We start from the raw sequence: 21,127 nt of genomic DNA, 5'->3' as shown, positions 1-21,127 counted from the left end.
GCACTCCATGAAGCTGAATGATATAAAACACTCTGCTTTCCCCTTTCCTTTTTTCTTCTTCTTCTCTCTCTCTCTCTCTTTCTCTTTCTAACTGCATTCTGTAATCCAACACAGATGTGATGTCCTTTTTAACTTATGTGGCCCTTTTGAAGGCTGACATATACTGTAAGGTACTGGCTTCTCCTTTAGATATCTTAAAATTGATATATAGGTCAAACTGACTGCTAGATATTTAACCTTAGAATTAATAATCTTCTCTCACTATTTCTCACCACATATTAATATTTTTGTGTGGCTTTAAGCTCACAAAATAGTGATCTGACAGTGCTGATTAAAATTATGGTGTATTTTTTAATTTTTGAATATCTTTTTTTAAAACTCTTTGTTATTTGATAGCAATACAAGGGTATAGCTGGTTAGGTTACCTGGCCTCCCACTCTCTTGACATTTCCCTCCAGTTTATTTTTGAATTTCAAGCTTTGAACCTGATGGGAAGAAAGTCGTTTTAAATTCTGTTAGGCTCTGGTCCCCAGATGAGCAACAGTGGATATAAAAGACTGTGATACAAGGCTCATGGAACTGGGATGGAATTCCAAAGATGAAATAAGAATTCATGATAGATACCCATTATCAAATGTGTTGTTCTGGATTGTTTGTCCTTTCTTTTCCTCAAACTGTCTTACACATTTCTCACACCACTGTAATAATCAGTGGGCCTTTCCCATTCCTCTCTGATGAGATTGCTTCATGTCTTACGTGAAATATTAACACTTAAATATTAACACTTAAAATATGTATACCTGTTTAAAATATCATGGTTATAGGATATGATAGGTAAAGGTAACCGATCCCTGGACAGTTACGTCCTGTTGAATTCGGGTGTGGCTCTCATCTCTGCTTATAGGCTGAGCTGCCAACAGACAGCTTTTGCGAGTCATGTGGCCAGCATAACTAAACCACTTCTGGCACAATGGGACACCATGACAGAAGCCAAAGCGCATCAAAACGCTGTTCACCTTCCTTCCGCAGCAGTATACCTATTTATCTACTCACGCTGGCATGCTTTTCGACTGCTAGGTTGGATAGGGTAGCTGAAGTTTTTAACATAAGAAAAGCATCCATAACAAAACCATGCCATGGAGAAGGAAATGGCAGGAGTAATCTAGAGAGACCCAAACTAGCCAGTCAATCCACTGAACCACACATGAGGAAATGGGGTTAAAGTCACATATTCTGCACTTGGGTGCAGGGAAGGAGGAGAAGAGAAGCTGAACAGGAAAAACATGGGAGAAGCATGTAAAAAGTGAGTGGAAAGCCTAGCTATTCCACAGTAAATGTCCAGTATGGAGGCAACATGGATACTTTGCTACTAAACATTTAATGCATTTTCAAGAGCAAGCTCACTAGGACCTTGAGATCACAATGCATTAGTCTCAACTGCTACTACATGAAAGAGGATAGCTGTGTTAGCACATTAAAGATCTCTTTTTCACACTCTGAGTGATTGGTTTCTTATCAACAATCTCAGAATGCTGCACTGCTATTGGATTTGTCATCAATACAGCACAAACATCTATCTATCTATCTATCTAAATAATTTTACCCCATTCTTCAGCCAAAAAAGGCTGCCAAACCAACTGAAATACTATAGTCCCTTGTCTGCAAGTTTGCAATATAAAAGGCACAACACAAAAGGAAAGGGGGGTGGGAATGGAAGAGGAAAATGGCAAACATACACTAGTTATATAGTAGCTCCTGTAATGGTTAGCTGGAATGAAAGCAGTTAGTGAGAGGAGGAGCCTTATCTTGCAGCAGATCTGATTGTATGAGCCCTGCTGTCCATCTCCCCCACTAGCCTGCTGGAATGCCAGCTGATGGGGAGAGGACCCAGTGGTCGGTTATCAGAACCAATGTTTTTTACTTGCAAGAATTGAGGTGCAAGCAATGATAAAAGCACGGAGCATGTTGAAAAACAACAGTTCCCCCCTATGCTTATAGTTCCTCTGTGTAACTCACCAACATAGGGTCTTTGCTTACTGCAATCAGTATAGTGCAACTCGTACAGCACGTTGGTGACAAATATTCACACAGTTGTTCAAAAATAATTTTACACCATTTATCAAACTTGTGAGAAAGAGACAATTACTTACAAAGTGCCATGAAAACTTACAAACTACCTAAAATAAAGTGAACTTGCAATATTAGATTTTACTAGGTTCTTACAAATTCTTGACTCAGTTTTTCGTTTTTTCTTGTTTTTTGAATAAGTTCAAGAAGATTCAAGAAGAAGGTAAGTTCAATGATGTTCCCAGTACAGTAGCTGTTAGGTGCAGATGAACCCGCGTATGAAGTTATAAAAAAGACAGGGTGCCAGCGTTCTATCCCCGTTTCGCCCTAGCAGTCCATACAGTTGAGAGGCTGCTGTTTCGCCCCCGGTGGGGCTGATTTGTTGGGGTGGGCAGATAGCTCACTCCCTGAGCACAGTTTTCTGGGCTTCTTCAGTAGTCTCAAGCCATTAATGCGTCTACTAGTGCTAAATATAGTTGATGAGACAATTCTTCAACTCACAGCACCTCACAGCTACCAGGAACAACGTTGAACTTACCTTCTTCTTGAATTTATTTAAAAAACAAGAAAAAGCGAAAAACTGAGTCAAGAATTTGTAGGAACCTAGTAAAATCTGATATTGCAAGTTCACTTTATTTTAGGTAGTTTGTAAGTTTTCATGACACTTTGTAAGTAATTGTCTCTTTCTCACAAATTTGATAAATGGTGTAAAATTATTTTTGAACAACTGTGTGAATATTTGTTGCCAATGTGCTGTACGGGTTGCACTATCTTTATCAATGGCACAGGTTGCATTTTTCAAGCAGTACTGCAATCAGTATAGCTAGTTTTTGAAAACAGCTAGAACATTTTGTAGGAAGATAATCTAAGTTGTTGAGCTTTTTAGGGGGTCAGGTCAAAGTGGTTGAGCTTTTTTTAAGGGGGGGCCTCCCAGAGTTGTTGAGCTTCTTTTAGGGGGGAGATTACCAAAGCTGTGGACCTTCATGGTCAACCAATTGGACACCCCCTGATCTATATCAATTGCTGTGCAGAAAAGAGGTTATAAAAAGGTGGTCATGGCACTCCAAAATGTACATATCTTGAAAAACCAAGCCACCACCACACCATCCTCACAATCCTTAAATATGCTAAAACCATTGTAGGGTGATGAAGGTGCTGGCATAATGGATATACACTGACATGTAATAAACTCCGTTGAGCTGTACTGTTGCCTTCACCCTCTGGAGTGGGTGTTGGTATCTGCACAGGAAGAGGAGGAGCTCAGAGTTATTCTGCACGATATATTCCTGACCACCGTGTTAACTTTTTCTGTTTCTTTCTGTGTCCAACTGGTAGCTACTAGAAGCACTAGTTGAACTGACTTTAGTCAGATATATTATACAGAGCTTAGAGAATCATTGCTGAAATCCATGATGATGTATTTCTTTTTGTACATTGTCTATTTTTACAGAGCCTTACGTCTGTTATATCCAACAGGCTGCAGCCAGCAAAAATCTATTAATGAATATGATGCTACAAAAATGCAGCAGGTCAATAGAGGTACTTGAGGCACAATCATAGTCTTTTTCCATTGTAGCCATTAAGTAAAATAATTAAATACCCTTCATTTGCTGTAATAGACGTAGACACGATGACAGAAAGTGACCGTTGGATCAATATGTCTCTCTTTCTTCTGCAATTTATGAAGGAGCTGGTGACCATTATCTGTGACAATAATCTGTTTCATTGACATTATTGCCATAGTACCACAGAAGTTATAGAGGGAAGAACTGTCTGAAAATTGCATTCATCTTTTATTATTATTATATTGGACAGTGTCTTCTTGGCTTTCCTCGATCTGTGGGTCTCTTCCATTATTACCTTAGTAGTATGACACTCGTTCTTGCATGTGTCCTTCCCATACCACCCCAGTGACATAGAAAGCCCCAAGTCCTATAGGAAGAGTCGCTGCAGTGGCTCCTTCCCATGCTAGCATTGCCCAAACTACCAGGGCAGTGTGGACCTGGTGTCAAGATAGATGCATTCCCAGCTTCTCACTTTATCAGAGCAGTGCTGCAGAAACTTCCTTTCCATTGTGGTGTTTGTTCCAGGGTCAGGCCATAGGCCTTCTAGTCCTGTATTCAGTGTGCAACAATTGCATGCTTGATAGCTTACAAGCATAGTCCCAAGCCAACAAGGAAGGCATGTGTCCTCTCCAGCCCACGGCATTTACCTCTGTTATTGGACATTTGTCCGCTGATAACACCTACCATATTTAAATTTGTCTATTTTCTTTTAACCATCAAAGCTAGGTTGCTGTTGGCTCCAAGGCAACACTGGCCTCCCAAAGAGACCTTCTGTGATCCCCAAATAAAGAATCCACCAGATGTTCATAGAATTGTAGAGTTGGAAGGGATCCTGGGGGTCATCTAGTCTAACCCCCTGCACCTCAAGCATCCATGACAGATGGCTATCCAACCTCTGCTTAAAAACTTGCAAGGAAGGAGAGTCTACCATCTTCAAATGGAGTCTGTTCCACTGTCAAACAGCTCTCACTGTCAGAAATTTCTTCCTGATATTTAGTCAGAATCTCCTTTTCTGTAACTTGAATCTATTGGTTTGCGTTCTAGTAAGATCCAACACATGAACTGTTGCAACAGAACATTAAAATACTCATCCCATTGGATGCAATGCAGTATAGACAGGCAGCATCCACACCCAAATAAGCAGATACACATTTGGGTGAGGTTCATGATCCAGAAAGAGATGTCTTCCCGCCCCACCCACCCCAATCATGGATTTCTTTATAGCTGGATTGGGGCAGATTTGTGAGCTGAGAGTCAAAGATAGCAGACATAATAATGCTACAATTGGTCCCTTGTACAATCCAGTGTATTAGGTACCATGTACTGTAAAGTTTGTCTTTTCAGAAGGGGATTAGGAAGAATCTGGGTTCCAGGATGATTAAGTAGCCAGGAAACTGACATTAGAAAAGAAATTAAATGGAAGCATACTTGCAGCATCTCCAGTTCAGTAGAACACGGCTGAGGAACCTTTTTCAGACCAAAGACCACATTCCCTTTAGAACATATTCCCTTCTGACAGTCAAATGAGTGGTGGCTGGGGCCAGGGGCAAAAGTGGGTGGAGCAACAAATGTAAACTTTACAATTGTATAGTAGCTTAATTTCACACAGTGCTTAATTTTATTCTCTATCCAGGTGAGCAAGAGGTGTTATCAGCATTCAGGGACACATTCCAGGCAGGCAAAAACACTTGGGGGTTAAAGCAGGGCCAGTGTGGGGTGGGGTGTAGGGAGATGTCCAAGGGACAGAGGCCGAGTCCTGGTGGGTCACATTCCCCCTGCTCCAGGCCTGAGGTTCCACACCCTTAGAGTAGAAAAAGAAAAACGGTTCTAATAATGGAGGAAGAGTAGGACAAAGGGCTGGGAAGAAACTTGGGCACAAATTTTCTGTTTTGTGACCAATTGCAATAAAGTTCCCATCACTTTAATGTAGTGCAAGATTTGCAATAAGAAAACACAGAAGAAAACAGAGAAGTGTTTTCTTTTGTCTTCGATGCTTTTAAATGTGCCTGTAACAACCTATGTTCCATATTAATATTTCATTTTAACTTTTATTTTCCTGCACACCTGGCTCCATAGTTGCTTACATACTGTATTTTTCGCTCCATAAGACGCACCTGACCATAAGACGCACCTAGTTTTCTAGAGGAGGAAAACAAGAAAAAAAATTCTGAATCAAATGTTGTACTAAACTATTTAATAAACAACCGGTCCCGCCGCCGCCTCTTCCTAGGGCAGGCACAGGAAGCGTGGTTGGGAGAGGCACTGTGCTGTGCCTCTCCCAGCCGCGGCTCCAATGCCGGCTCTTGCGAGCGGCACAGGCGGCAGCGGGACGAGTGGCCCAAGACGGCTGCTTTCGGGTTGCTCATTCCTCCACTACTGCTGGGAGCCATGGCTCCGGTGGCAGAGGCATCCCTCCACTTGTGACTGCAGCGGCAGCCAAGGGATCCCGCTGCCGCCCAGTGCCTTCGCTCCATAAGACGCAGAGAATTTCCCCTTCCTTTTTAGGAGGGAAAAAGTGTGTCTTATGGAGCGAAAAATACGGTACTCCTTTACCATTAAAAAAGCAATGAATTTAATAAATAGGTGTAGACAGTGCTGTTTTTCTAGAAAAAGAGGTGCCGGAACTCACCCATGAACACCTCCCTTGTTCTCTTAGAATGGCACTGGATCCCACCTGAGGGGTGCCGGAACTGACTACCTGTGAGTTTCCTGTGAAAAAAAGCCCTACGTATAGTTATATTTTAAGATAGTACAGCATGTATTAGAATACATTGAAATAATTAAACCTCATTATGGTGTTGTGATTTATTGCCACGTTTCAACTGAGCGTAATAGCATGGTGTCCTTGTTCCATCAAACCTTTAACATACAACTATCCATATGGCTGGTCCAAAGAGATGCTGCTTTTGTAAACTATTCAAATGCCAGCTGTGAAAGAGATAGAAAAAGTTACTCATGCCTCCTCCCTGGAAGTACAAATTTAGCTGAATGTCTATGACCCTTTTTGCTGATGCAGTTCTTGTGTCACAATCACCGCTGCCCTTGTGGGCTCCACACTGGAATACTGCAATGCAGGTACCCTTGAAAACCAATTGAAAAACTTATAGGTAGAGCAGAATGGAAGTACATCTTTATTTTAGGACAGCAAATTGCTGAAGAATACTGCCTCTGATATCTGAAATACTTTCTTGTTTGTCCTTTACTACACTTCAAAATGCTGAATTTGGTATCCCAAAGTAAAAGTTAAACAGTCACTATTTTTTCTTGGATTGTTGCTGAGACAAGTGGTTTTAAACACAATCCCAAATTTCATTCTGGGGCTTGTATAGAAGGTTCTCTCATAATTAGCAAGAAACAATGTACGATAGAACCCAAATGACTTCTCTTTTCAGATCAGCTGTGTTGGCAGCAGAATTCTCCTATATTTAAATTTCTATTTTGTTGTAAGACTTCTCATAGTTATACTATTTATTTGTACATTTGTCAAAACATTTTTATCTGACTTTTCTGGCCCAACAGGCCCTCAAAGGCAGCTAACAATCATGAAAATAAAAATTAAGCACCACGTCAGTATTATAAAATACAATCTCACAATAAAAAGAACTCTACCCATAGATTGGCTTCATCATACACACTCAAGATTTACAGGGCAGGTCTTGTTTTGATAAATAAATCACTTAAAAAAAATATAAAGCACCTCTTCTTTTTTATTCTGTGCCTTTTAAAAGATGTAGTTTGCATGTTTGGGACACATCATGCTAGCCCTGTTAAATAACAGGGGCATCAATTGTCTTTTTAGAGCCATTTAAGAAGCCTGAATTTCCCCTTGTTTTTCTGTTTTAGTTTCTTACTTTAGTTAATAGGTTTTTGTGACGTAGAGTAAAATGATTAAAACACAAATACAGCATTGGTTTCATTGGGCTTTGTGAAGTGGAATGTGAGGGTGTTGGAAGATAACTGCAAGCTGCAGTCATGCTCCTTTTGAAGAAAGAGCAAGAAGTATGTGGAATATGTTGCTCTGAGTGTAAGATAAGCTGGAGTGTGTTAATCAAATATTTTCATGATATGAAGGCAGTTAAGAAAACAGTAAAAAAAAAATACTAATTGCTCTCTTAAGTAAACAGATCTATCATTAGGTTGTCAGGAAGAGTGACATTGAGCAGAAACACCTTGCTAATCCCCTGAAGATAAGTATTTAACGTAATTAGGCAGACAGTGTCTCTTTTGTTGAATGTAGCATTAATCAGTAGGAAAACTCCAACTTTACAGAAAAGAGCTTTTCCTGATATGCCTTTGTGTTAGAAAGCTTCTTACACTTCTTTTGTCAGGACACCGTACTTGTAGTAATGACAGCTACAGTCCTTTGGGTTTGTATTATGTACCATTTAATATGAGAAAAGCATTCTTATTTTTTCATATTGTTACTTATTTGTGTGGCTACGTGATATCATAGTAGGTTAAAAAAATCACTATTTATATATTTATCATTCTGTTAGTTACAAGTGAGGGCAATGACAATGGGGGTCTCCAGATAGATTTGGGGCCATGAGGGAAGGGGGGTTAATCTTTGTTTTCCCTATAAACACACACACACACACCTGGGGCTTTCATTTGCCCTGATTTACTTATTTTTAATGGCATTGGATCGGATGCAGAGATCCAGTGAATTGACATGCTCATAGAAGAGAAAGAAGGCAGCTTTTGCTGACTCCCTCTCCTCCCTGCAACCCTTTTCACACACCCTGGGGAAAAAATCTGCTTTCCTTCCAGAATAATGTTGAAGTGGCAAGGGCAAGGGGGAATAGATACTCTTTGTTCAAACCTTAATTTTAAAATTTGCAGCAAATAGTTGCTTTAGGTGCGGCACTTCTCAGATGGAAAATAGCATGGGGAAAAGAGCTAAATTTCCCTTGTTCTGTGCCACATTCTCCAACCAGATCAGGGCCCCCAACAGCTGCTTTTTGTAAAGGAAACACAGGGCTCAAGCATCAGATCCAAAAACATGATCAAAGTCACGTCTGGTTTGACATCTCCTTTCATTCTGAGTAGCTCAGAAAGCTTTGACGGGAAAGGATCAAGTTAAAAGATGATAGGCAGACTTCTCAAAGTAACAGGTAGAGGTCAAGTTGGTTTATTTGTTGGGCAGAACAGAATGTAGAGATGAAAAATCAAGTGCCCTGCTGTAATAAGGGTTTAGGTGAAAATGCTGACTGGCCTAAGTTTTGATTCCAGCTGACAGAACCTTTTCTAGTGTTCATTACTTGATTTCACAGTTCAGGCAATTTTAAGAGGCTTAGCATTATATTCTTGTTCTTCACTATAAAACGTTTTGATCGCTTTCTAATTTTTGCTTTAAATAAAGTTATTGGGGTCCACTATCAAACACAGTTCCACTTTTTAAATTTCCATAAAGTCAATATATAATCACTGTACTGTACAAGAAACTGCGGTTAGCTGTTAGAAAGTTGTGTTGTTTCTTTTCTTCCTCTGACAATTTATGTTACTCTTAGTGATTCATTTGAAAATTCCTCCATACCTCTATGAAGTAATACCAGTTAATGTTCTGTTAAAAAATTCACACTCTGGCTGGGACACTCTCTACACTTTTTGGGCACCTTATAGAAGTATACATACAGAAGTGGTCCTCTAAGAAGGCATGCAACAGGCAAAGTCACCAACCCATGCAACATTTTACCTATGTAGGATAGGGAAACTGAAATAACTCATCAGTACACAAAAATGTGCTACAATAATATTGCTATTGTGCTGTGATAAATGTGAACCTTCTGAAGTTTGGGAAGCATTGTTGTAGAGCAGGGATGAGAAATCTGTGGCCTTCCAGATGCTGGAAAACTGCTCCCATCATCCCTGACTATGCTAGTTGAGGCTGATGGCAGTTGTGCCCCCAAACATCTGGAGGGCCACAGGTTCCCCAATCCTGTTCTAGGGAGAGACTGGAGTCAAAACCATTCCAAATGAACAGGACAGGTGGCTCAGGACAAGCCGAGGCAAAATTATCTGGGGGGGGGGGGGATGCAAGAATGACCAGAAGTAATAGACCAAGGCTGCAAGCAGGAAGAGCAAACTACTCAAACTATATAGGGACAGAATCATGAGCAGTCATAGAGGTGGTGCAAGGCAAGAATTTTGCAAGCTAGAAGGCACACTTGTTGCCATCCATCTGTCTTAGGAGACAATGGAGGAGTGCACCTTTTGGGATGAAGTTACTGTACCTAACGTGGCTTTAGGCACACTGTTCGAAAGGGGAAAGTGGTAGATCAAGGAGCAATACTTCAGAAGGTCTCGGGTACAATAGTCCTTGCAGTTGGGAACTTAGGAAACATGATCACCTAAGCATTATATAAGCAGTATCTGAAAATAGAGAAACTTCCCAACCCCTTTTTATACTAACTTAGAATGTTATTGTCTTATGGCCACCTAGGTAAGCTTCAGATCAGAATCACAGTGCTGAAAGGGAAGGATTTAATGGAGGGGGCAGTGCTACTTTCATTTGAAAAATGGTACTAGGGAAAGGATTAAAGCAAAGCAACACAGAGTTGTTTCCAGTAAGTGGTTTCAGAGAGTATGGTGAAAGGAAGGGGATGCACTGGGACAACTAGAAGTTATGTATCCATTTGTGATCTGGCATCGTAACAGAACTATTGATTGTGTAGTCAGGCCTATAATAAAAGGCATAATCTCTTGGTATACAACAATACGAAAACTATGCAAATGGAGTAAGGAATTCAGTCATGTTTGTGGTTCCTGAATTAATGCAGATTCAATTGGGTAGTTCTTTCCTAACTTGCTCTTTTTCCTGGTTCCCTTTTCTCCATTCCTCAAGAGCTCCTAAGTATTGGTAAATCATTTTACCCGACAGTGCATCTCTGTGCTGATAAGATTTAATTTTGAACAATTATGATTTATGTTTAATCCTGTTGAGATCTAACACATTCATTAATCCAAATGTATATTAAATAGCTTCACATAACAACAAATTCTCCAGATGTTTTTATCCTAGACTCCTTGCTAAAGTAAAAGTGTGTTTAAAATGTTGCTATAATGAAAGCTGTAGATCTAAATAAACTTGAACTTGTTTAAATTATCTGTCCTTATTAGTATAGCAGAAATTGTTGCAACATTTTTAAACCTCTAAAAGGTCAGTATCTGAAATAATAGAGAAGAGAATCATATTCAAATCCTTTCATTCACTTACAGTTTACAATCCATTTGCATCTTGTAAGGATGTGGCTGAAACATAAGCCTATTTTCGATCACTGACTTCCAAAAGTTTCATGCCTCAGCTGCAATAATAGGCAAAGACTTATACACAGCTATGTAAATGGTGTTTGAATTTATGATTGTATCATGTGCCTGTCATTGTATTTTCCACCTGCAAAGCTTCCATAAACCAGTGTATTCTGAATAGCCATGATTTGTTCTCACTGCTGTATGTAATCTATCCAGTAGAGTACAATCATGGTTGCAGAAATGGCTTTGGGAGACACCCAGAAATTTAACAGTAAGACATCTGAGGAAAAGGAACTGTAAAATTTAATGGTACAAAGTATTATGGTACTATAGCATCTGAAGAAAATGTTAATGACATAAAATTAGATGGGGGTACGTGCGGGGGAGGGGTACAGAAGGTTCCACCATCTTGGATTGTTTAGCTTTAATAAAAATGCAGCAAAATGGCTGTAAATGCAGCAGGAGGAGCTCTCAAGGAATGAATGAAAGACATTTCATGTTTTGTAGTAATACCTAGGAACGGTGGGGGAGAAGGCTAGTAAGAATGCTGATGCTTCTTGAAAAGGTGTTTCAGAAGCTGCTCCAAAAGGAAGCTGCTAACATTCACAGGTGTTTTTTTAAGAGAACTAGAAAATAATTTTATTTCTCTTTATTTTATTTCTTTGGACACATCAGGAAATCAGAATTTATATGCCATTCACATGTTTTAATTATTCAACTTTATGTTTCTTAAAATAATGATTATGATGATTTCAGTTATCATGCATAGTGGCATCAGTTGAGTGCTGAGATAGTTGTTAGAGCCTGGTAAATAGATTAGGTCTTTTAAGAAAGAAAAGGAAGGTTCAACATTTTGGTTGATGTGTATAGTTGAATAAATGGTGTAAGAGGCTCGGTTCCTATTTTTTACTTTCATTGCACAATGGTCATTGTAATGTTCATATGGTAGATAAAATAGTAAGTTAGAAGCCTAGGAATGAGCCTTCTTCAAAAGGCAGGCGCTTTAAGTCCCAATGGAGTAGCTTCTCCCCTCCTTTAAATGAGATATGTTTAAAGAAGAAGAGGGAGGCTGCTTTAAATACCACTTTTTTCAAAGAGCTTTAAGAGAGACCCACCCCCACTCTACTCCTGTTGTGTCTCTGGAGGGTCAAACAGGAGCGGGGGGTCAGCAAAATTTGGAGGAAGGGTTAAAAAGGGGCTCCTCATACTCATAAAAGTTGGAAACCATTGGTTTAGGCTACATTCCTTCATTTCTTGCACATATTCCTCCTGTTGATAGATAGTGCCCATATTTATGTTGACATTAGTAGTCAGTAACTTTCATTCATATAGCAAACATGGAACTGTGCTGTATCATGATTCGAAAGGTATTTTGAGGTGGTTAATTAATCAATCTATGGCATTTTAAACCAGAAAGGTGTTGTTTTTGGTTATGGTATGCATTTTTGTGTTTTTAAATTGTATACTTCCCTGTGATCTTTGGATAAAGGGCGATATAGAAATTTGATAAATAATAAAAATAATAGTTCTAGAGTGACACTGGATTTAGCATCTAGAAGTACACTGAATTCCACCCACCCCAAATCTTTGTATTACCTTTGGGAAGAGAATAGAAATTGTGACGTCATCATTTTTTTGTAGTGATGGATGATTTACACTTAGCAGAACTGTTCTTCAGCTTGGGAAAATGTGTAAAGTTATCCACTGAGCAGACAGATATTGTAAACAGAATTCATATACAGCTTTCTCTCATTTACTGTATTTGGAGAATGCCCATGGATCTTTTCCTATTATGTAATAGGAAGCATTGATATTTCCTGACTAGTGAATACAAGAAGGTTCAGGATTTTAAACCATTGTGCTGCTCTACTGATCCATAGAAGATGATGAATATGAAATATTCCTGCACCCACACTACAAAGTTGGGTTGGAGGTTTGCGAACTGCAGAATTCTGAAAGGCCTTCCTGGGAGACTTCATCATCTATTCCATGACCCCACTAACCTATGATTCCATTTTTGCTTGCATTTGTGCATTTGGTGGATGAACATGACATGCATGAGTTGGAATGAACAAAATAGCTTTATACTTAGAAAAATGACACATGAATGAAAATTTTGACAGCTTTAATGTGGAAAAATTGCTCCAATTTATAGTAATACAAAATTGATATGTGTACACCCATCAAGATCAGTATTGACTAAATTTTCTTTTTATTGTATACTATATTTAAACTATTAACTAAAAAATAGAGTAAGGAACGCACTGTTTTCTTGAAATAAAATTATTTTGTTCTTTTTTTGCCATTGTGAGCCTGAGAAACATAGCTAGTTTAATTTAGATCAAGTGAGAACTGATATGGACAAGTTGTTGTGGCGTTTGAATGAATATGCAGAATTAAAAAACACAGCAACCCAAAGTTCCAGCCATTGAATTTGTTTTAAAAACTCATAACTTTCATTTTACATTAGTGAAGTGTGTTTCCCATTACTTCTACCACTAAATATTGACAGAAGATGAAACCATGGGAGTCCAAATGCTTCTAGGGTACCTTCACACCAGGGCAGTTAGAACATTTTAAGTGGCTTAAAGTGCTTTAACATTCATATGTACTCTTCTTAAAGTGTTACATTAAAGCACTGTAGGCATGGGTTGCACCATTAGATTGCTTTACAAGAACACCATTGGGTGCCCATTGAGCTCATATTCTGGTGCCCCCATATGCTTCAGGACTAGATGAATAGCAAAGGAATGTAGCCTCCTCCAAACAATGCTAATCCCATTTGTGAATCCAATGCCCTGTAGTTGCAACTGCAGTATTCATACCAAAGAATAATGGATGCTTAATTTGATGTAGACTAGTACAGCAACTCAAGTGCATTTATAAATTGCCACTATAACTAAATGAAAGAGGCTATTCTCAGAAATATGCAGGCTATGGGAGTTATCTGACTTAGTCAGAGTCCATTGAATAAAATGGACTTAAGTTAGTCGAGACTAAAATGTGTCCATTGATTTCATTCAGTTTACTCTGCGTATTAGTCAGATACCACATGATATCAGGAACATTGGCATAAGATGTGCTAAATTAGCATTTTGGATTTAAGTTTATTTTTTAATTGCAAATACTGACAATCTTTGCTGTCTTAAGAATAATGTCATGTGGCTGTGATCATTTTAGAAAAAACTAGGTTTATTTTCGCTTGTTCCTATAACTTTTCTACTTGCATGCAAGCTCTTTTCCTGCTTTTATTAACCCATTCAGAGAATGTTTCAGTTCTGCTGCTTAGACAGAGCACCATGCTCATGCACCATGAAATGTGAATGATGCTATTTGCTTTGCAACATCTAACTTGTCTTCCATACCTTTCCCCTCTTAAAGGACAAAATAATAATAATAATAATAATAATAATAATAATAATAATAATAATAATAATGTTGTTTACATACTATACACACTTGGTACTCTCAGTGATCTCTTAACCAGAGAAATAATTAGGTCCACAATTCCCTAGCTACAGTAATACAGCAGCATCAGATTCTGCTAAAGACCATTCAGTGGACCCTAAAATATGCTTTTAGAAATTAGCAGTTCTTGTCCAAAACATTTAAATTAAATCCTCAAAATTTATGTTCTTCATGTTCTTCTGAATGATGAAGCAGTCATATTTTTGGATCTAATGGGTGCCACCACTTACATTTAATTAATAGATTATTCCTGAAGTCAAGTATGTCATACAAGCTGTCAAACACTTTTTTAAAAAGCCACCTCATCTAATACATATTATTATGAGGTGGTTGTAAGAGATGTCAGTTTGCACATTTATACTTTACTTTAAAATCCTGCACTAAATTATATTAGTGGTCCAAATCTAGAATAAATTTGTTGTGCTTAAATGTCATTGAAATCAACTGGGCAACTAATTTATGTCCGTCATTGCAATGAAACTAGCTTCCTCTGGATTTGGACCAATGTGTGTGTAATTTGGAATATTCAGTATTAAATACATTATCTCAGCAGTTCTTACAACTCAGAAAGAAAAAGCATCAGCTCCAATAAAGTACCCAGGGGCTGAGACCCCCTACTGAGTTGTGGTGGTGTTTGAAAGCGACTTCTTGATTTGTATTCATGCAACACAATTCTCTCCATGCCCTTCCTCCCCAAAGGAAGTCCCACTCTGTTCACTGGAGCTTAATCCCAGGTAAATGTGAATAGGACTATATTTTAGCCACTATGCTATACCAGCTATCATTCAAAGACGTTTCACTCAGTCTGATGCCCCTCAGAAATTTTTGGCCATGAACACTTGACCTCATGTTTCTGTAATTCAGTAATCTCAATATGAATTGCTCTTCTTGACCACATTTAGACTGTATCGTGAACTTACTAGAAAGCACTTACTAGAAAGCAAGCCTCCTTGAACACTGTGTCTTACTTCCAAGTAAACATGCACTGCATAGGATGGCACCGCTAAAACATAGCTGATATAGCCAATTAGCAGCCACAAGGAGAACAGCTGATATTTGCTATCACTCATAGCTGCCAAGTTTTCCCTTTTCTCGCGAGGAAGCCTATTCAGCATAAGGGAAAATCCCTTTAAAAAAGGGATAACTTGGCAGCTATGCTATCACTACATAGGTTAATGATTAGAATTGCCTTGTGTGAGGTTGAGTGACTATGTAGGCATAGGCAAACTTGGCCCTCCAGATGTTTTGGGATTACAATTCCCATCATCTCTAACCACTGGTCTTCTTAGCTAGGGATCATGGGAGTTGTAGGCCAAAAACATCTGAAGGGCCAAGTTTGCCTATGCCTGGACTATGGCCTTATAACTTTTTGACCCAGTGTACTTCTGTTCTGTCAAATTTTGACTGTGAACTTTACACTGTTTGTACAGATGTTTGTACCTGCCCATTGTAAAAATGCTATTATCCAAACTATAACAATCAGATTTGTATTGTTTAGTAATTTAAAACAATAAAATCCAACACATCAGTTAATATAGTAGTAGAATTAGGAAATGCCAACAGTTTGAAAGGAAAACCATACAAGGTATTAATGGCACAATCCTATTCATGTCTACTCAGAAGTAAAGTCCCTTCAAGCAATGAGAATCCTGTCCTTTTAATGTATTTGTTATAATACACATGCTGCAATCCTGTGCATATTTATCTGGGAGTTAATCCCAGTTCATCCCAGCAACATGTGTATTATAAAGAATACAGTAATAATACAGGATTCTCATTGCTTGGAGGGAGTCTACTTTTTAAATTACCTCACTGATTTTCTGTTTTGATAATGCTGCTTCTCTCTTTTTGTGCATACGTGCTTGTGCATACAGACACCAAAATGATAAAAAAGTGTGTTGTCTGTAGCCTCTGTTTATCAAAGATCTTTTAAACGGAACATTCATTTATTATGGATAAATTGTATGCACAAAGTACAGACTACAGACTTGATATTAAACCGACATAAAATTAATGGTTTGTATCCAACACTTGGCGAGTGGAACCTCCCTTCCTCTCCTTTCCCCATGAACCCCTAAAATCTGCTCGGGGGATGGTCCCCAAACCCTCAGGAGCAGATTTTGAGGGTGTATGGGATGGGGCTGGAGGAGAGAGCTTCCATTGTGCAAGTAGCAGGACATCAGCATTGGATAGAACCCCATCAGTCATATCATGCCATAGCTCAGTGATAGAGCACACATTTTGCATGCAGGAAGTCTAAGGTTCAGTCCCTGGCATCTCCAGTTAAAAGGAGGCAATTCTGAGATGAATGGACAAATCTGCCCTGGCATAGTGTAGTTTCCTATGTATCATCAGCTTTGATGCTAATAGGACCAATGTCAGAAGAGGGTCTTCACTTCTGTGAAAGATATTTTTTTCCAGTGAAAGCCTCTATTAGCGGTAAGTTTTAAAACAAACAAACAATTTCAGTATTATAAAATACCATTCAGGTTGCACTACACTAAAAGGCTCTTTAATTTTTTTTAAAATAAAAAATCTCCCACACAATAGAACCTCAGAAATGGATGCTGTTTGTAACTCAGTAACCTTTAACGTTGCAGAAACATCTGGAACTCTTCAAGGCATTCATCCAGTCCACCCACCCAGTTCCCAAAACACTGTCCCAGTTTTGTGCATATCCCCAGACCTTTCCTACCCTTGCCGCCAGGATATATGTACATTTCACCTCACTCTCACTCAAGGGTTTAACAGAAGCGGGAACCTGTGGGCAGGAGGCAGATCTACTCTTGGTGTTCAGCCTCTGTGGTTTCAAAACTCTGGGCAGTTTGAGACATTCAACACCATAACAATCTCTTTAAAATGTATATATATAAATGTATATATAAAATCTAAACACTGCACCTACTGTAGTTTGAAAAAAATGTAAAGAATAGGGCCTAATAAGAATGCTAATTAATAACATGTCAGCAAAACAAAATAAAACAATACAAAATTGAAAAATCCTTCCAGTAGCACCTTAGAGACCAACTAAGTTTGTCATAGGTATGAGCTTTCGTGTGCATGCACACTTCTTCAGATACACTGAAACAGTGTATCACTGAAACTGTTTCAGTGTATCTGAAGAAGTGTGCATGCACACGAAAGCTCATATCTATGACAAACTTAGTTGGTCTCTAAGGTGCTTCTGGAAGGATTTTTAAATTTTATTTTGACTGCATCAGACCAACACGGCTACCTACCTGTAGCATGTCAGCAAGTTTCCCTCAGATTATATATATATATATATATATATATATATATATATATATATATGAGAATGCATCTTAATATATATTTCTTCATGCCATTGATGGCTAGCCTTTGCCCCCAAAGACAATCATAAATAAAAGTGAACCTTCAAGCTTGCTGTTGTATGCAATTTAATTTGTCCTTTAAGTTTTCTATCTGCTTTCTCACCCCCTTTCACAATGCATAGGCTGTTGTTCCATGACCTAGCATTATTAAATTGCACTTATCAATCATTCTTGCCAGGAATGCCCTCGCCAACTCCATTAAAGAAGTCAGAGAAGTCTGGTTTCAGCAGTCCCTCGCCTTCGCAGACCTCCTCCCTTGGAACGGCATTCACACAGCATCATCGACCTGTCATTACAGGACCCAGAGGTGAGGCCTGACAAAAGTGCACCAATGGGCTTGGACTTTAACCATGGTGCCCCTAGCCATCAGGGTGTGCTATATGGATAAAGTTGCTATTTCAAGTGCCTGAAGGTTTTGGAAAGAGAGTAAACAAAGATTAGTCCGATTACCTTAGTCTGATCTAAAGTGGTTTTGATTGCCTAGGAGTCAATCTGAAGAAGGAGCGTGGCTGTGTTTTGATTCAGAGTGAATTATATTTTCATATTTTGGGGTGTAAGTCTTAAGTGTTCACTGTGTCTCGTTCAGCAAGGAGCTATGCATTCTATTGCTTCATCATTTTAATCTTTCAACAATCCTGGTTTAGCATTGTGTGACATTTTGTATTCAGTTTGTAGGATTCATTGTTCCAGTCCATAGGCCCTCATCGCCATCGTCTTTTAAGGTTTTAGATAACTTTTAGTAGCTTAGTTAGTTTTCATCAGTGTATTTGTGGGTGACTTAAAATAAAACACTTGACTGCTCGATTTCCAAGGGGTGAATAATTGGTTAGAAATAGCTCTTCAGATTGAAACAGAAAATGAAGAATGCTGCTTAGTTAATTCATAAAGACTACATCTGTGCTTAGTAACAAGGTGAGGAAATCACTTGTTTTCTGAGTCATCCAAAATTTGAGGAATTTGCACCTAGGAACTTTTTTTTAAAAAAACACCTTCTCCCCTGCTTAGTGGCATTCATAAATAAACGTTTGCTTTTAATAGCTTTTATCCCAGACGATCACAAAATAAAACGGCCAGTTGTGATAGAATTATGCTTCTTCCTGCAGCATTTTGGTTTGTTGGACATACTAACCTGTTACACATGTAACGCTTCCTTGGTATATATATTTTTGATAAACAAGATGTTCATATTGGACATGTCTTCTCAGAAGTAAGCCCCACTGGGATCAATAGAGCTTACTTCCAGATAGGTAGGTATAAGAGTACAGCCTTATTGCCCTCTAAATTGCACTAGTATAAATCTATATGTACGCCAACCAAAGTATCAGAAAATAGTGTGCAAGCTTTAGAGTTCTTCAGAACTTTGAAAAGTTTGTACATAAAAGGGGAAGCTAAAGGCTGCAGAATCATGGCCAATTACATGAGGGCTGAAGCAGCAGTGAGGTCAGGTCTGTCCGCCAATGTATCTGCCCTGCCCCCCCCCCCCCCGCTTCCTCTTCACGTTCTCCTGATAAGCAGCAGTGACTTCACTGCTGAAAGGTTATTGCTGAGCCTCCATGCAACCAGGTGAGCCACCCCTGCTTTCAAAGAAGGCTTTTAAGGTGCTACATAGATATCAGGTGGCTCCAATACCTTTAGTATAAACTCAAAGCCCACCAAATAGCACTGGTGTGCAAGATGCCACCACTCTGAAACTTTGCATGGCTTTCAAAATTATTCAGACAGAGCAGAATGGAATTATTTGCAGTTAATTAGGTAGCAAGTTGCTGGGAGGCAAGCATGCATTTTAAAAAAGCTCCTGATAATTGGTGAAAATAGAAAGGTATTCATAGGATCAAAGTTACATTAACAGCATATTCAGCTGTACGCCAGCTGACTCTGAAGTCTGCCCCTGAAACTCAAGGGCAGCCTAGACCAGGCTCCACCAGAATATTGCAGTGCCATAGCTAAAGTGGCATAGGCAGGCTTAACATGGTGACGATGGTCCATCTGAGTGCCGCTGGTCGAGAAAAAGCTTTCAAGCAGATGCAGTGTTCTGGCTTTGCAAACATTTGTCCACGCTAAAGGATAGAGCCACTTCTAGGGATCTTAGGATTCAGTGCTAGTAGGTATAGGTGCCACACTTCATACTTTCTTACAACTTTTAGAAGTTTCATCCTGCCCCGGAATTTCCTGAACAGAAGTAAGGGGCAAGGTGCCCCCTAGAGTCTAGTCCTTGATCATCTGCAGCAAGGTATAATTTTGGGCTTTTGTAGACATTTTGTCTTTCAGATGCACAGTGGCAAGTTCTTAGTTAAACCAACTGATTACTCACTTACTGGCCACTTAGTTGAGGTGGCCAGGCCAGGGTTGTGTAGATGCACCAGTGGAATCAATACGGCACTCCCACCAGTGTGTCTGCACAACCTCAACCCCTAATTGGCAGCATCCTGGTAATTGGCAGCAACCCCAGAATTCTAATTCTTGTGTGTGCAAATAATAGAAAGTACCAAGGTTATATCAAAAAGTAAACAAAACAAAACAAAACAAACTACTGCAGAGTGGGGGGGGGGGAAGAAAGCAAATATGTATCACGTGCACCTATTTTACAGATTTCTCAATCATAAACCCCTTATCCCCCTATGATTCCATAGGCAGCAACTCTCCTAACCTGGGGGTGGAGTGGGGTGGTAATTATCAGCAGGGGTCACAGCTGGGTAGGGAAGGGATAACATCCCTTCACCACACACTGAAGTACTGATAATTAGGAGGACCCCACTAGGTAAAGGAAAAAATTGAGACATAAATGCATGCTACACATTAAGCATAACATGAAGTTTGACCCTGATTTAGCAAGTAAGTGTCATTGTTCAACATCAATGGGCTCAAACCATCTTAGAACCTTCAACAGCAATTTTAACCTAAGGAGGATTTATGCATTCTTATCCCTGGATTTCATGCTCACCTGGTCAGATTTCAAGAGGCTCCATTAAATTGCTCGCTGCCAATAATCATGCAACTTTCTGGACTAGTTTTGCATTTGCTCAATACAGTACACTTTTAATTTTTGTTATTTATTAATTCCCCCCTCCTTCCTCTCAGAGGAACCCCTGTTCCCTACAAGTTAATAGCCCCAAGCATGTGGAGATAAAAATCTCAGTCAAAGGTAGAGCTGACAAGCTGGAGAACATGTAATGGCCATAAAAGTTATAGAAGTGTATAGAAGTAAATAGAGTTATCAAGGCTACATCTCTTGGCAAGACATGGCATATCTACACTAAGAACCTGATGCATGTCAATATGTCTGTGACTGAAGATTGGTCATAGACGACACCTTCTGCTCAAACATGATGAAGCTACAGTATTTGGGTTTGTTGTGCCATGGGGGATGGAGACTTCGTGGAAATTAAAATCTCCATGTACCGTTACTTAGATTCATCCTATACT

At 39.2% G+C, this 21,127-nt stretch overlaps 1 protein-coding gene across 8 annotated transcripts in view; it reads left to right on the top strand.

The window, feature by feature from the left end:
* NFIA (nuclear factor I A) overlaps nt 1-21,127 on the top strand; it is a 282,624-nt gene that overhangs the window by 206,272 nt on the left and 55,225 nt on the right. For 5 of the 8 annotated variants that reach the window (XM_035123739.2, XM_060276862.1, XM_035123743.2 and 2 more), the window contains one exon: nt 17,883-18,011. The exons of the other annotated variants lie outside the window; for them this stretch is intronic. In XM_035123739.2, the coding sequence (XP_034979630.1) occupies nt 17,883-18,011 (129 nt within the window). The remainder of the gene's footprint in view (nt 1-17,882; nt 18,012-21,127) is intronic. 8 annotated transcript variants of the gene reach the window in all.

The sequence above is a fragment of the Zootoca vivipara genome, chromosome 7 (assembly GCF_963506605.1).
Source record: "Zootoca vivipara chromosome 7, rZooViv1.1, whole genome shotgun sequence".
NCBI lineage: Eukaryota > Metazoa > Chordata > Lepidosauria > Squamata > Lacertidae > Zootoca > Zootoca vivipara.
This window is presented reverse-complemented; position numbering and strand designations above follow the sequence as displayed.